Genomic DNA, 15,598 nt, shown 5'->3' with positions numbered 1-15,598 from the left:
TAATTAAAAAGTTAATTAACAAATTTTAATTAATTATTTGGCTAATTACTATGTTTTTGGCAATTCCTGACGTCCGCCGTGGCTGGTAATTTGTTCCCGAAGAAAGTTTTTTTCTTTTTTTTTTTTACGCTTTAAGTTTTAGGATTTTTGAAAGTCTTCGCACAAACACCCGGTATATATATATGTGTGGTTATTTTACTGCTGGCCGCTTCTCGGCGACACAATAGTCAGAAATATCCGAGCGGTACGAACCGCATTTGTTTACATTGTATCGATGATTAATGGCGCACTGGAGATAAAGGAGGGGAGGATGTGAAGTTGATCGCTTTATTAGAGACTCTAATACCGATACCACTACCCTGTGAACGTCAGTAAGGCAATACGCGGCAAATGGTAATGGTTGATGATGGCCAGACTAGAGATAAACAACAAGTTGCTTAGCCAGAACTTTGCGACAGGCGCTTCTAGTTCACTTATCTGTCCTCCACGTGGCGTATTCACCTTTAACTTTTATGCCGTGTGGAAATTCCCGCGAAAGTGAAGTCTGTGACAAATGAAAAAAACAAACAAACAAACAAACAAACAAAAAACAATAACTGCAAAGATAAAAAAATGGATGAGATAATGAGTATCATGCCTTGGCAAGACATTCATTATTACTTCTAACCTTTACCATTTCATGGCGATACTGCGTCTAAGCAAGAACATCAGCTACAATAAGCCACCTTTTAGACAGTTTCTCTTGAAGTGGACATGGTTCCACTGTTTTCAGTCATTCGTTCATCATTTCAAATTTGGGAGCCCGCGCCTTATCCGCGGACGTTTTGAGATCGACCGAGTTCTTAAGCCGCGAGGAAACACAACATTTTTAGGACGCCACTACAAACTGGTGTTTTTTCAAAATCTTGGGCATCCGCCCTCTTCGGGGAATGTGATATCAAGTAGGATAACCCAAACCCCTTTCATCCGCTTTTTTTTTTTTACTGTTTGTGTTTAGGGCGATTGAGATAATTAATTTAATGTAAATATTTAGTACGTGATTAAATATTACTTTTGACATGTGCATATTAAGTTAACAAAAACAATCATCCTCTCATAAATTGGGTACTCCCGGCAGTGCTCCCACTCCTTAAATTAGACAATCACTTCGTTATGATCACGTAACAATAATAATTAAAGAGAATATTTTGAAAAGTTTAAAATTTTAGATTTTAGTAAAAAAGCTGTTTTGTTTCCTAGTTTATTGATATGAGCAACAAAATACTGGAAATTATTGTAAACGTCTAAACGAATCCACCTTGTTCGGAAAATTGGCATCAGGAATCCAAAAAAATAATTTTGAGAAAACACAAAATGTACCCAGCACATTATAGATTCTTCTGGTTTACTTCAGTCGTTTGGGAAACCTTGTACTTTGTTGTATTTTTAAATTGAGCTTGTTTGAACCTCGCTGTTTCTCAAAAGTTTGCGTGAGGAGCCTTCGAAACATATTGTTCTACATATTTACATACGTAGAACAATATGTAAATATGTAGAATACATACTTTAGACACTACCGAATTTGCCATAATATTGGGAAGAGATTCTAATTAGTTTATAAAATCATAACAAGTGTTTTATACCCAAGAATGAACTGTAGACTTTGGTTAACTTGGACACTATCTGTAGTGGCAATACATCGAAAAGTTTATTCGGCTGAGGAACCTGCAGTTTACAGGTCATCCTCCTGAAATTTTGGCACAAGAATAGCTGTATAGGATAGAATGCAGTAGTAGCATGGCAAATTGTTCAAAGTGTAATGTTTTTGTGTTATGGTCATATTTGTATATTAAGCACATGGGCTTCTATGGGAGCGCTGCCGTAACCTGCTAAGAGATGGCGCAAGCATACCTTCTATGGATGTATCTAAAGATTGAGAATGGCGCTACGATCTTCGATGAAGACGATACGCGTTTTTTGTAACTTTGAATAACTTTATAGGAATTATTAATGAAGCTCATGTTTGCAAATAGAGGTGTCGAAAACCCGTGGTAATGTTGAATGAAATGTACTACCATATTTTAGGTGGGTTGGGTGTCACACATAGGTGTCTTTTTTTTTTTCTCTTCCGCCAGGCAGGAGTAAGCCCTACGTCGGGCGCCAAATACGTTCTGGCGTTCCGCCTGACCTAACGCCGAGCAACACCGCTGGCTGCTGTTCCGAAAATACCGACCGTTTTTTACCCACGGGCTGCTGGGTTCAAAGACTGGGCTCTGACTAACTCGTGCCGTCGACGCTTAAAGTTTTTTTTCCCAGTCCCGTGCAATTCGCACACCTTTATCGAGGTCAGGTACAGTAGGAAAGAACACAAACACAAACATATTCTTATGTCGCAGAATGAGCCTCGAGCTATAAAGCCAAAACCCAGGGATGCTGGTTTCAATCCCCACCCCTGCCCGTTTTGATCTGGATGAGCATCGTATACCGGCGTGCGGTCGTGTACCACTACTGCGGGATGCACGTTAAAGACAGGTCATACTGCATTTGCCAAATTTCTAATTTAGAGCGACGAAAATACCAGACTCCCACTAAAGGTTGACAAAATTCCCGCTGCCTAATCAAACACATACCACGTGATTAATCTATAAGAGCAGTTTTAAAATGTGTGGTCAAGAAGGTATGTCTTTTTAATATAAAAACAACACTGACGCCAGCAGAAATAGCCTAGCGCATACGAGTAAAGCTACGTAATAAAACTCACGCTTCAGTCTTCATCATCAACGGGTTTTGACCACGACCCCTCCATACGGAAAAATAACGACACTCTTCGAGGTATACCACCTGCTATCTGCACTCTAAGAAAAAAGGGAGGAAAAAAGTAGCAACGGCGCGCCTTCCTCCCTTCTACCGACGCGCCTCCAAGCGGACACGAGAAAAGGGGAGGAACGAAATGTTTTTCTCCTTCTCCACGCAGACGGGAGAAAGCTTTCGCCCTCCCGACTCATCGTCTTTCGGTTTCGTTTTTCGAGCAGGTCGCGCACGTTGTTTAATAAATAGCTGTTGAGTCGATTGAGCTTCAGCAGCAGCGAAGGCCGCCTGTAATTCCGTCTTCTAGTTTAAACGTCCAGAACATTTCGGTTGCATTGCCATTTTTATCACTAATTTTATCAAACGAGCAAACGAAGCCGCTAGAAACAGCGAAGTCCCGGAGCAGTGCCAGCAGCGCCACGTACACTGGAGGATGGCCGTCTCCGGATTGCGTGACTCGCGCGGCACGGAACTACAGCTACAGCCACTGCAGGCTGCAGCACTACAGACTACAGTAGCGAAAGCACGCGGAACTGTGTCGACGTTTTCGACGTTATGGAAACCGCAGGAACTGCGTCCAAGACAGGCAGGTTTTGCTGCCGGCTGCCTGGGTGCCTTCCCCCCTGAGTTTGGTTCTGTTTTCCGATGCCGAGTGCAACCGGCGTTCAACGTGGTTTTGTGTTTGTGCGTGTCAGCAACATAGCTGCAACATCGTGATGACAGTGTCGGGTTGTGAACAGAAGACTGGAATTATCGCCGATGGGACCATGTGTTCGCGTATCAGTGGTGTAACAAGAAGATAAGATCGTAAACTGTTGGGCATTGATGCCGCTGGTCGGGTTGTGATCGGTGGGGGCGGGGTGTCGCAGGTTGACATTCCGCTTTACATTAAAAAGTTTAATACCACTTGAGAGATTACGTGCAATCGATCAACGTGCGGATAGTCATGGTCTGAACAGTAGAAGCTCCTATCGTACAGTGGCCAATGTGACTGTCGGAATTGTCTCGTCCCCGACAGCGATTGTGCTCAAGGGCAAGGACTGAACAGTACGAAATCGTGACGTAAAGTACGTATATTTACAGTATGGAATTTCGGCATTAAAAACAATAATAGGTAAAATCGAAAAAAAAGCTACCCTTTATTTTGCTGTTTAATTATACGGTTGCTGGAGAAACTGCCCTCCGTGGTGCGCTGGGATGAGCGCTAGAAGTTTTCGGGCTCGCCACGGCGTAGTTCCGTACACTTAAACCTGCCGCAAGTCGCGGCTTTGACTACATTCAAGTTGATCGAAAAGCAATTTCTCAGTCCGTGAAGCATCACTTCCAGCTACTGAATATCCGCTCTACAGAGATTAATTCAAACGGCAATTGCAGCTCTGCGCGAACAGCACAAATAGAAAAACAAATAGAAATACAAGCTACGACGTGCCGTGTGGGGAAACAAACTCATGGCTTCGAACCGCATTGGAGCGGCTTGATTTATTGGCTTTCAAATAATTACGGCATGATTGAGCGTTTACTTTTTAATAAGAGATTCAACCCCTGAGCCATTCAAAATACTCTCAGAGGTATGACATTGCAGGGAAAAATTCAACATGCTGGGAATATTTTTTATTGCTTAGGGAGTCACCGAAAAGTTCCGCACGTTCAAAACGACCAGTATAAAAGACGGAAATGCAGAGCAAGGGTGTAGTGTTCGGGTTAGTGTGGTGTTCCGTTGTATTGATATTTGTGTGAGCAGTGCATGTGCTTAATGTATGTTCACCTGATGCTTGTAATAATGTGTATGGGTTGCATGTGTGTATAGTAGAGGGTCCTCAGGCGCAGTAGTGGCCTGAAAGAAGCAAATTGTTTTTTGTAGAACATGAATTGGGCGGTACCGAGCGCCACCTAGCCTAGCTACTTGCAATTACTCTGCTTGACCCCGCCATCTGGTGGCTAGCGATTTAACCTTCTTTCACGCTACGCGATAAACAGCGGCTTCGAGTTCGTTCTTTCGAGAGCGGCTTTTAGTTTCGCGGAGTGAGTTTGCCCTTCTCCGTGATGTGCGGTTGACGAAGGAATTGTGATTCGAGGAACACCAAAGGTAAGACGCAAAGTGCGCGAAGTAACTGGGTATCGGTTGTCTCCGTTTAACATCGCAGTGCTGTTGACGAGAAGACTGAGTAACTGCTTTCGAAACGCAGGTTTCTGTACCTGTGGGGGGAATCTGGCTTCGGAAATAAACACAATTTGCGGAAAGCTCGTGTTACGCTTTCATTTGCTGCTGCTCTCGTCCCGTACAAGAGACGTAGCGTCCTCGTTAAGCCTTATTGGGCTCGATTTGCTCGATACGGGGCCGCCATATTGAGATGCAAGCGACGGAGGAACTTTGCTCCCTGCTTCAGGGACGAAGGTTTCTCCCTTTCTAAAGGAACATAGGTTACAAGACCGTTCCTCCCGTAAGGGAGGACTATCCGTACCCTTTTTTCTAAGAGTGTGGGAGCAATCAAGACGGCTCTACCGTCGTTGTACAAGCGCGAAGGAGCAAATTCTATAGACAAAAGAGTGAGAACGAGGTAGAAGGAGGAATGAAGAATGCCATCAAAGCACAGTAAATGCCAGGATCCCATGTCACCAATCAAGTCACACCGAAAGCGAAACGTCACGGGTTCATCGTCTTATTTCTGAGCGCAGTCTTCGCGCTTTAGTTTGTGCGTTTTTTTTTTTTGGGTGTCGTTTAGCCTTTGACTGCGCTCTGACTCAAGTTATACTGGCACGATCTAGTCGGCGCAACCGCCAACACTCGAGCGAGAAAGGGGAAGAAATAAAGATAAAAGAGTGTGCTCGCCTTAAGAGGGAGAATGATGTCGCAACCGTTCTATGTCGGGGCCCGTGAGACCGCTATACAGCGTCACCCGGCTCAATACCACTCTTCGGAATTGCTCTGAGCTGTTTCGTTTCCCCCTCCAAAAAGAGTCACTTTGCAGGCCCTTCCCATTGGAACGGGAACCAGAATCGAGCGACCGTGGCCAAGCTAACAGAGTGTGCGCATTGTCCTCGAAGATCACTTCATTACCGCGCATAATAATGAACAAAAAAGAATAGCCTATATTATTTCTATTTGCACGCGCATCTTACCGTAATAAACTTGTATCCGAAGACGGAGAGTGCCCCCGCCACGGATCCGATGATGAAGGCCCCGTAGGGGTGGACCATCATATCCGCAGTGGCTCCCATGGCGACGCCGCCGGCCACCGTCGAGTTTTGGATGTGCACCTGAAAGATGGAAAGGTCTTGCTCTCAGGCACTGCTCTTATCTTCGGCGTTCAGTTAATTACGACTACATATCTTGACAGAAGACTTGGGACACCAAACTCAGAAATGCCTGCCTCCATGCTGTTCCAGACCACGCCTTAAACATCCCTTTTTAGTCATTTTGCTATCAACGTATTCGCAACAGATGGATAGATGGATACGTGGCAGCTGTACCCTTTGGCTCGGGAGGTGATTTGCACAAACTATGTTAAGCAGTATTCTTAGTGCTAATTAACCGATGCTTAAGCCAATTTAATCAGATTAAATCTCTATGCCCCCTTCTTTTTAACCACCATTATTCTAATCCTCTCTTACTTAGCCTCTTGAAATAGTTTTGTTTCACCGTTGTCGTCAAATCCCAGGGCATTGAGGAAGTCAATCTCTTCGCGCGATGTCGTTGGGTGGGTGCTCCCCGCCTAATACATATATCTAACACAGCATATATACTACAGAGGAGGCGACGCCACCCAGCGCACAAGACATAAAGCAGAGAAGCGGGGCGCTACAACATATTCGAGTGTGCAGCGAACATTGGCGCGGTCTGGCGGCCGAAATGGGAAACAGGGGGAAGGATATTAAACGCACGCACGCTCCAATCGTCGTGCATGCCATGGTGGCAATAAGTGTAAACGAAGTTTTGCGACTGAGACTACAGAATTAAACAGCATGTTAGCATGCCGCCCTTCCCCAGTGGCTAGGCAGGTATTTCTAAGAGTGCGCAACAGCTTAACCGACCACTTTTCTGTTATTGTTTCTTGCGAAATTACGAAGAAACACTCGAATTATATAAGAGAAATAAGCGTGCTCACATAATATGGAAACGGCTTCATTACGCGCTTTGCGTTTACTTATATAAGCTAGTATCTTTATTTGTAACGTTAGGTTTCCTATTAATGAAGAATGTTTATATTGAACTTTTCTGTGGCGGCCACTCGTTGAACGTAAAATAAACTGTTTTTGTTTAAATTTTGGGCATTGCTATTTTTTTTACAATAATGTTTAAACGTAATGCAAAGCTTGAATGTAACGGTAAAAAATTGTGGATAAAGTTGCAAGGAACAGTTGGAAGAGAGGAAACACTCGGACACACAAAAAAGTCGAAAAACTCAAGGACAGACGTTCTCAAACTTTTGACCGTCACGAACCCCCCCCCCCCCCCCCCCCCCTTTTTTTTCTCCCTTCGGACTTAAGGCCGGTTCACACATGCAGCGAAGCGCTAATGTAGCGCTTCTCACGTGTCGTCTGCTACTTATTGTCTGCCATGAACAACAGAATTGACGGTGCGACACAAAGCTGGTGAACGCTGCCGTCAGCACGCGCTTAGTGCGAGGTCAGCGCTACGCTTGTAGCGCTCCGCTACATGTGTGAACAGGCCTTTACTCGGAGGCCGTTTCATGCATAAGAAATTTTGTGCAACGACATAGAACAGATTTTCTTTTTTTTTTCTTTTAGTTGGCGCGGGTTTTTATGAACACTCTCGAGGACTCCTGAGGATTCGCAGTTTGAGAACTGCAGCTCTAGGATATCGAGGGGCACCAGTACAAAACGTCACATATATGAAGAAAATCACTGGGAAGCTGGAACGAACGAAATATGCAGCCCAAAAACTCGCGTGCTTGCCATGTTGAAGCGGTTCTTGGAGTCGAGCAACGAGGAGACGGCGAACGCGGTGACCGTGCAGGCCAGCAGACACATGAAGGTGTTGATGACCGCCCGGTGCCTGGCGTCCCCGAACGCGAGAGCCCCATTGAAGCTTGGCCAGAACAGCCAGAGGAACAACGTGCCTGAGATTAGAGAGAAGCACAACGTAATGAGCAAGGATGCATATTCATTGAAGGTTTTTAGCAAACTGTTTCCAAGGGTCCCGATACTGCCCCAGGCAAGCCAGCACCCTTGAAGTGGCAACGCGAGCATCCTTCTACGAAAACACAACTTGCTAAAACAACCCATGTTCGGGCCGCCAAGATTATTGCGATTTGTGGAATGATCAAATCGAATAACTGACCCACAGACATACTGTGTTGTTACGTAATAATCCCCTCCCCCCTAAAAAAATGATGTCACATTACACCGTGATGTTGCGTGACCTGACACCACGTGACGTTAATTTCCCCGTTATATTTTGTGGGAATAAGCGTTTTATGGTCATCGTGATAAATCCAAAAGTAAGCTCGCCTGCGTTTTTTTTTTCTTCTTTTTTTTTCAACATTTATCGGTGTTTTATGTTTCCGAAAGAGATGGCAAAGATTGCGCTTTAAATTCTGCATTGCACGGATTATAGGACTTTCAGGATAAAGTTCACTTGACATTTCTATTTCGGTGTTGTGATTGGTCAAGCTTCTTTATTAGATCGCATGTATTAACTATCTGCAGGCGCTATGGGGAAGTAGACCTGCGGAGTATGGTTATCGAAATGAGATATTGCTCGAGTGAGCACGGAATGCGTTGCAACCATCATTTAAGAGCCCGTAGAAATGGCGTCAAAGGAACAGAATACCATATCATGCAACAGGAACACTCCAGAAAGCCTGCTGAACAAATCAAGCAATCTTATACTTCGCAAGGAATTAAAAAATAAGAAAAGAAACATGCCAGTCACGGGTTAATTTAGATGAGCTGCTGCCGATTAGTCACCCTCGTAAAAAATATTCACGCAGACTTTGGTACTTAAAATGCTATCTATAGAGCTTCTTCTTCTTATTTTCTTTTAAACAGCATTTTTCTTTTGTAGTATCGGACACAGAAAAACGATCTGCAGAAGCCGCTCGTACGCCTAAGCACAATGAACAACAAACAACAAAAACGTGGGTAATTAGGGTGAAAAAGGTCAATTACTGCCGAGTAGTACACGTTTGAGGACGTCTCACCGATCATGGCGAACACGTCGGAATGGTAAACGGAGCCGTCCTTGCTGTGCTCCCGGTACTCCTTCTTGTTGAGCACGAAGGTCACTGCCAGGCCGAAGTAGGCGCCGAACGTGTGCAGGAAGATGGATCCGCCGATGTCCACCGCCTGGGCATGAGCGCACCACGGTTACAGACGGGTATCCGGTGAAGCTGTACGTCACCGGAGTGTCGGGATGCGCCGGAAACGAGATTGAGCTAACGGGGGTCGGCCCAACGATCTGCAGGACCGACTGAACTTCCTCCTTGTCGTCGAATAAAGCTTCGAGCGAGTTACAGCGAGACCTAGAAGTGCCTGGTACTAAAGGGTGACTCCGCTCAAAAGTCGAACTATGATAAAGCCTGCTATCGCTTCAGTAGAGAAAATAAGGGCGTGGCCACAATATGGCGTCGCATTCCCTTGTAAAACCGTTCTCCAAAATGCAATCACCAGCTTCTTAGCGACAGGCCACCAGGGTGTTAGCTGATGCTGGTGCAACACTGGGAAACGTGACGACACGATCGTACCGCCATTTCTTTTCCCGTGTTTATTCCTACTGTCTCCGCAGACAACAATTGATTCTCTTCGCAGTCTCTGCTTTTGTTTTGTTTTTGTTTTGTTATGTTTTATAGCATTAATTTGCACCGCGGTTCGTACGAGTACCCTTTATACTTTTGTACTGATTCTTTTCTTTCGTAACTTCAAGACCCTGGGAGAACCGAAAGTCTACTATATAATTGATAAAGGTAATGATAATGACAGAGCAAAATAAAATACATAAAAAAATAAGAAACGAGATTTAGAATCCCGGGAAAAAACAATTGAAATGTAAACACTGTACATTAAAAATACAATTTAGTGTTGCACTCACTGACAAAGGGTTTATCATTGTTGCCAAGACCCTAACGTGAAAAAGGGCTCCGTCTAGAATGAACACCACGTGATTTTGTATTTTATCGTTGAAGCTTAAAACACGTTCTTAAATGTCCTAAAAGAGGTAGGGGGCCTTAAGTCCTTCCGGGAAAACAAAATTATATGCAATATAAAGAATTTTAACGAAAACAAATGTTTCGCAAAATACTGTTTATTTATGTCCTTTGGTGTGCCAAGCGAGTAAGATCGTAAGTCATAGTAGCTAAGGTTTGTGTTAAACCGCGGATCTAGTTTTAGAGTTGTGTAAATGAAGATGGAAGTAATAACAAACGACATGCAGAAAGTGATGTGATTCTACAGTCATAAAGGGGTTTAGCGTGTTTTCTTAGCGCTTTTCTAGTTACGTGCAACAAAAACCCGTTAAAGCAACACCCTTAAAAAGTATTTGAGTTGACTTTCCTGCAGAACATGGAGACAGTCAATCACGGCGAACAATAGAAGAATTCACCAGCGAATCACAAAGCTGAAAATACGGTTCGATGACAAAAAATGCGTTGCGAATTTTCGCGACCACAAAAAATGCAATGCGCTCACTGTTCCTGCGCACAACGCCTTTTCCAGGTTCTGAGGTTCATGCTGGGATCCTTAGTTCGCCGTGATTAACTTTTTTCGCGTTCTGTAGGAAATTAAACTCGTACACTTTTTTAGAGTGAGGTCCGAAACATAAATTAACATAATAATTCGGCATGGTGTTCTTTTAATAAAGACAATTGTAAACGTACAAACAATTTTTCAATGCCCAGATGTTCGTTGCAGGCAAAGATGACCACTTCGATGATGGCCATGACGAGGAGCTGGAGCGGACTTGTCTTTCCCAGGACGGCGCCGAAGGAGATGAGCACCACGGCTGCCGTGAACTCTGCTCCGATCATGCTGCGAGAGCGGGACATTCACGACATGTGCTGCACCTCTCGACCAGGGCAGCCTTCATTACGACTCTGACTTGTGCAGCACATCATGTACTCACAGTGTTAAAAAAAATTAAACGTATGTCAATCGTACGGGTAAAGCGGGAACACGTTGAAGGTATCCAAACTTTAGGAAATTTGAAGAGAGAAAGCACGTCGAAAGCAACATTTCATTTCGCAACGTGTTGAGCGCATCAGTGGTTATCAAAGAGTAAGTGTTCTGTGGAATGCTGTTTATGAAAACGTTCCTATTCTCGCTCACATTGTACGAAGAGGTAAACGCGATAGTCGTACGTCGCCGTGTACGCGCATCTGCCTCGCGCGCGATCGTACCTTGGGGTTCTCACGTCGCTATATCGCGACTCCAGCGACCTATAGGGGGCGCCACCACCAAACAAACATGGCGGCTGAGTCCAGGTCGCGTCGGCTCGGCCGGGCTGCCTGAGCGGGTGGCGCATTGAATTTAACAGATGTTCTTTTGTTTAATGCCAAATTTTATAGGTATCTGAACTGAGATGGTTACGTGTAGCCGGTGCACATAAACTTGCAAAGCATAGTTTTGTTTTCCCGTTGTTTTTTACTCTTTTCATGTCAAACTTTCGCTTCGGAGATTTCGTTCAAAACCGAAACTATGGGCTCCGGAGAGACCGTACGTAATAGACTTTAATCAGTTTTGATCATCTAAGGAAAGCGGCGATGACCACAAAATTGTTCCACCGAGAGCAATTTTCAGCTAACTCGCATGTCTCGACCATGCGACTTATCTGTCCACGAAATCGGGCTTTTGTGCGGTCAACAACACAGGCTGCAGGAAAATTACGAAAATTGAGCGAGCGCTTCTTGAGCCGAGGAGCATTTTAACCCGCTGGCGCCCCACTACGCAGCTGATACTCTTATTTCAATTCTGGTTTTAGTAGCAATCTAGAATTCATTTTGACGAGCGGGTTATATATTATATTACGAACTATGTCCCACTAAAGCGATATTAGTATATTCTTCGGGTTGAAATATGAACTTAGTTGACTAGCTATTAGATGAACGGCTGAATAATATTTGGCAGACAGAGAGATACTACTTAAACTCAGCCAAATGGTTCTAGCCGGTAGCACGGAGACGAATGCGGACGAACTGAAGAGAGTCTTCATTGGAGATTCACGCAGAACTTGTCTGCATTGAACTTGACCTCGAATCCTGAACGGAGAAAATGAGCATTTTCTGTGGCCGGTAAACCTGAGCAATGTAGACGCATATTGCTGATAGGCTTCGACGGGGGTATAATATAAATATTGGAGGCGCGATAGATCATAATGCCGTGACAGCTTCTTACTTTGCGAGACGCGTCCTCCACCTTTTGAAAGCAGATAATTTCCCTCATTAATCATATGCAGCGAGCAGGTTTTCCTGAATCAAGTAATTGCGAAATCAACCCAACTCCTCCAGTGTGGTTCAGAGGCTTTTTCGGCGAAAAGCAGCCAAGATGAATAGTCAACGCACCGACCGGCGTGGGTGGCACAAACTTGAAGCTAATCAAACACAACCAAACTCAAGAAAAGCAGCTGTCGAACCTTCCCATTCACTTGACTGCAACGCTGGTGTTCCCTCCAGTGAAACACCTCGTCTGTCGTCCTCAGTCCACTGTTCTACATCCTTATAAAGAAACCACTTATCAGCTACCAAGTAGTCGTCACTTTGAATGTGATTCGAGGCAGACAAGAAATCGAAACGGTTTTCCGTGATTCCTCCCCATCCAGGAAATCAAAAGCACGCGACCGTCCGTTGTGGAGTAAACGGGCTTTCAAACACGCGATGGAAGGAAACAATGTACTGAGGCTTCACCACACTAATGAACACTCAGGCAAACTTTCGGACCCTCGTCAAATTACATTGTTCGCCACCGCGCCGACAACACGTGTCCGCGAAAGCCACCAGAGACGCGGAGGGGCGCGGAGCGACCTGGACCGGCTGGTTCCCAGTTTTCCCGCTTGGTGGCGTCCGCTTTGCTGGAGTCGCGAATACGCGCATCACGGGCGGCCTTTCGGTGGAACGCGAGCGCGGAGGGAACGCCAGGCGTTCCCTCCGCGCTCGCTCCTGGGACGTAAATGGAGGAGCAGGTTTTCCCGATATTGTTGAGCGGTGAAGGGAAAGGGGTAATAGGGAATTTTCCTAGATCGTTTCCGCCGTCCCGCAACGTTCCCCGCAACCCACTACGAGATCCGGGACTCTGCAAGCGAGGCTAGCGCCGCGCTTGCGCAGTAGTGGCGTCTTCCTTCCGGAGTGCATGGCGGAGGTGGGAAAACCGTCTATGAAAACTCCCTAATGTCGACGTTCAGCGAAGAGTGTAGAGGGGGACGTATGCAGAGAAAGAATGCGAAGCTCTGCGGGGAAGGATGGTGGAAGGCGACGACTTCTGGCAGAACATATTTTACGTCTTGAGTTAGGTCGATACCATCTAGAATAATGAAGGCCTTCGAACGCCCCACTCCTTTCTCCGTGGAACGTAATCGCAGTCGGACGGCGCCAACTCAGCGATTGGACCCGAGCCCGATACCGAGCGCCCTTGATTGGACACGAGGCCCAGCCGAGCACTGACGCAGCACTTGTATCCAATCGCTGTCTTCGCTCGATCTCACCTTGATGACGTCAAAATTCTAGTGCACAGGTTTTGATTATTTATTTATTTATTTATTTATTTATTTACCCTCAAGGTACAGAGTACATTTTAGAGGGGAGTGAGCAAACAATAAATAAACGTAATAATCAACCAAGGGTGCTGTTAATAAGTGATTGCTTAAAGAGTGAAATATCATTAATATCTGCAATAGAAGCGGGAAGGTGGTTCCAGTCAGTCGATGTGCGAGGTATGAACGAGGTGCTGAATTTGAAGGTGTTAAAATTAGGTATGCCTACCTTGTGAATATGGTCGAGACGGGATGAACGGTAAGAGGGCTCGAGCATTAGTTTCAAACGGAGAGATGGGATGTGATGATAAATTTTGTGAAACAGGCATAAACGAGCTGATTTGCGCCGAGACGACAAACTGGGAAGTGACAAAGTTAATTGCATTGATGTTACACTGGCTGTACGATGATAGTTAGATAAGATGAAACGAACGGCTCGGTTTTGTGTAGCTTCTAATCTGCTGATAAGACCTTGGTGACCAGGGTCCCATATGGATGACGCATATTCTAATTTAGGACGGACTAAGGACTTGTATAAGGTTAGTTTAAGAGAAGAAGGGGCTTGAAAAAAGTTTCGTTTTATGTAACCCAACGTGCGGTTAGCATTACTTACAACATATTCGACGTGTGTATTCCAGGTAAGGTCAGAAGTTATATGGACTCCAAGGTATTTATAACATGTAACAGACTCAAGGGATTTATTGTTAATGCTATAAGTAGGACATAAACTGTTAGAGCGGGATACTCTCATTGACTTACATTTATTAGTGTTAAGTTCCATTTGCCAAGAGTTGCACCAGAGAGCTATGACGTCAAGATCAGATTGCAAATGAATTACATCAGAATGGTCAGTTATATTGCGGAAAAGGACACAGTCGTCAGCGAACAAGCAGATCGGCGAGGAAATATTAGTTACAAGATCATTAATATAAATTAGAAACAACAGGGGACCAATTACAGAACCTTGCGGTACACCGGAATCGACAGGCACCAAATGAGAATTATTATTATTTACGTTGACGAACTGGACCCGATGAGATAGAAAGGCGATAATCCAATCAAGCACATAAGGATCAATGTTTAGAGTGCGAAGCTTATGGATTAGTAGCTTATGGGATACTTTATCGAAGGCTTTTGAAAAATCTAAGAAAACACAGTCAGTGCTAGAGCCGTTATCAAGGAAGGAGTGGAGCTCATGAGTGAAAGACAATAATTGAGTATCGCATGAAAATGGCCTTCTGAAGCCATGTTGAGCGGACGAGAAGAAACTATTTGATTCAAGGAAAGACACTAAATGGGAGCAGATGATATGTTCGAGGACTTTACAAGGAACACTCGTTAGAGAGATGGGACGGTAGTTGAATGGGTCATGGCTGTCACCTGATTTATGCAACGGTACCACCTTCCCTGTCTTCCAATCATCAGGTATGGACCCTGACTCAAGTGATTGGGAGAATAGTTTAGAAAGAATGATGGCCGAATACATTTTAGTGCTTTTTAGAAATTTAGAGTTAATACCGTCAACACCTGCGGCTGATGAACACTTCAACACATCTATTACCTTAGATACTCCTATGACATCAATGAAGATAGGGTCCATTGGTAAAAAATTCCGAGAAGTTAGAGGAGGCACATAAGTGTTACTAAGAGCTGAGAATGAACTAACAAAGACATCATTCAACACAGAAGCACACTGGGCAGGTTCCACAATTATCCCATCAGAAGAAGTAAGAGATATATTTTTGGTTACGCTATTGCTGACAATATTCCAAAATCGTTTAGGGTTATTAAGAAGCATGGATGGAAGCGTATGGTTAAAGAAAATTTGTTTTGCATTTTTTACTGTTTTGGCATACTCGTCAGCAATATCGTGATAGGCCTGCCAACGCAATTCAGATGAAACGTGTTTAGCGGCACGGAACAATCTTCTCTTTTTGTTGGACAGTCTTTTCAGCTTTCTATTGTACCAGGGTGCGTCAGCATAGTGGCGAATATTAACAGATGGAATATAGTTTACAGTCAAAGAATCTACAATAGTTTTAAACAGACTCCAATTCGTCTCGAGAGAGCGATTCTGAAACCCTTCTAAATATTCATCAAGAAATTTACACA

The 15,598-nt window shown here is 44.5% G+C and overlaps 1 protein-coding gene across 1 annotated transcript in view; it reads right to left on the bottom strand.

The window, feature by feature from the left end:
* The window catches only part of LOC8040009 (ammonium transporter Rh type A), a 61,581-nt gene that overhangs the window by 13,083 nt on the left and 32,900 nt on the right, over nucleotides 1–15,598 (bottom strand). Inside the window, exons 4-7 of the mRNA XM_040221006.3 lie at nucleotides 10,623–10,773; nucleotides 8,952–9,096; nucleotides 7,705–7,868; nucleotides 5,908–6,045 (exon numbers count right to left, since the gene is read on the bottom strand). Coding sequence (XP_040076940.2) covers nucleotides 5,908–6,045; nucleotides 7,705–7,868; nucleotides 8,952–9,096; nucleotides 10,623–10,773 — 598 coding nt within the window. The remainder of the gene's footprint in view (nucleotides 1–5,907; nucleotides 6,046–7,704; nucleotides 7,869–8,951; nucleotides 9,097–10,622; nucleotides 10,774–15,598) is intronic.

Source organism: Ixodes scapularis, unplaced genomic scaffold (assembly GCF_016920785.2).
Source record: "Ixodes scapularis isolate PalLabHiFi unplaced genomic scaffold, ASM1692078v2 PGA_scaffold0__279_contigs__length_252992795, whole genome shotgun sequence".
NCBI lineage: Eukaryota > Metazoa > Arthropoda > Arachnida > Ixodida > Ixodidae > Ixodes > Ixodes scapularis.
This window is presented reverse-complemented; position numbering and strand designations above follow the sequence as displayed.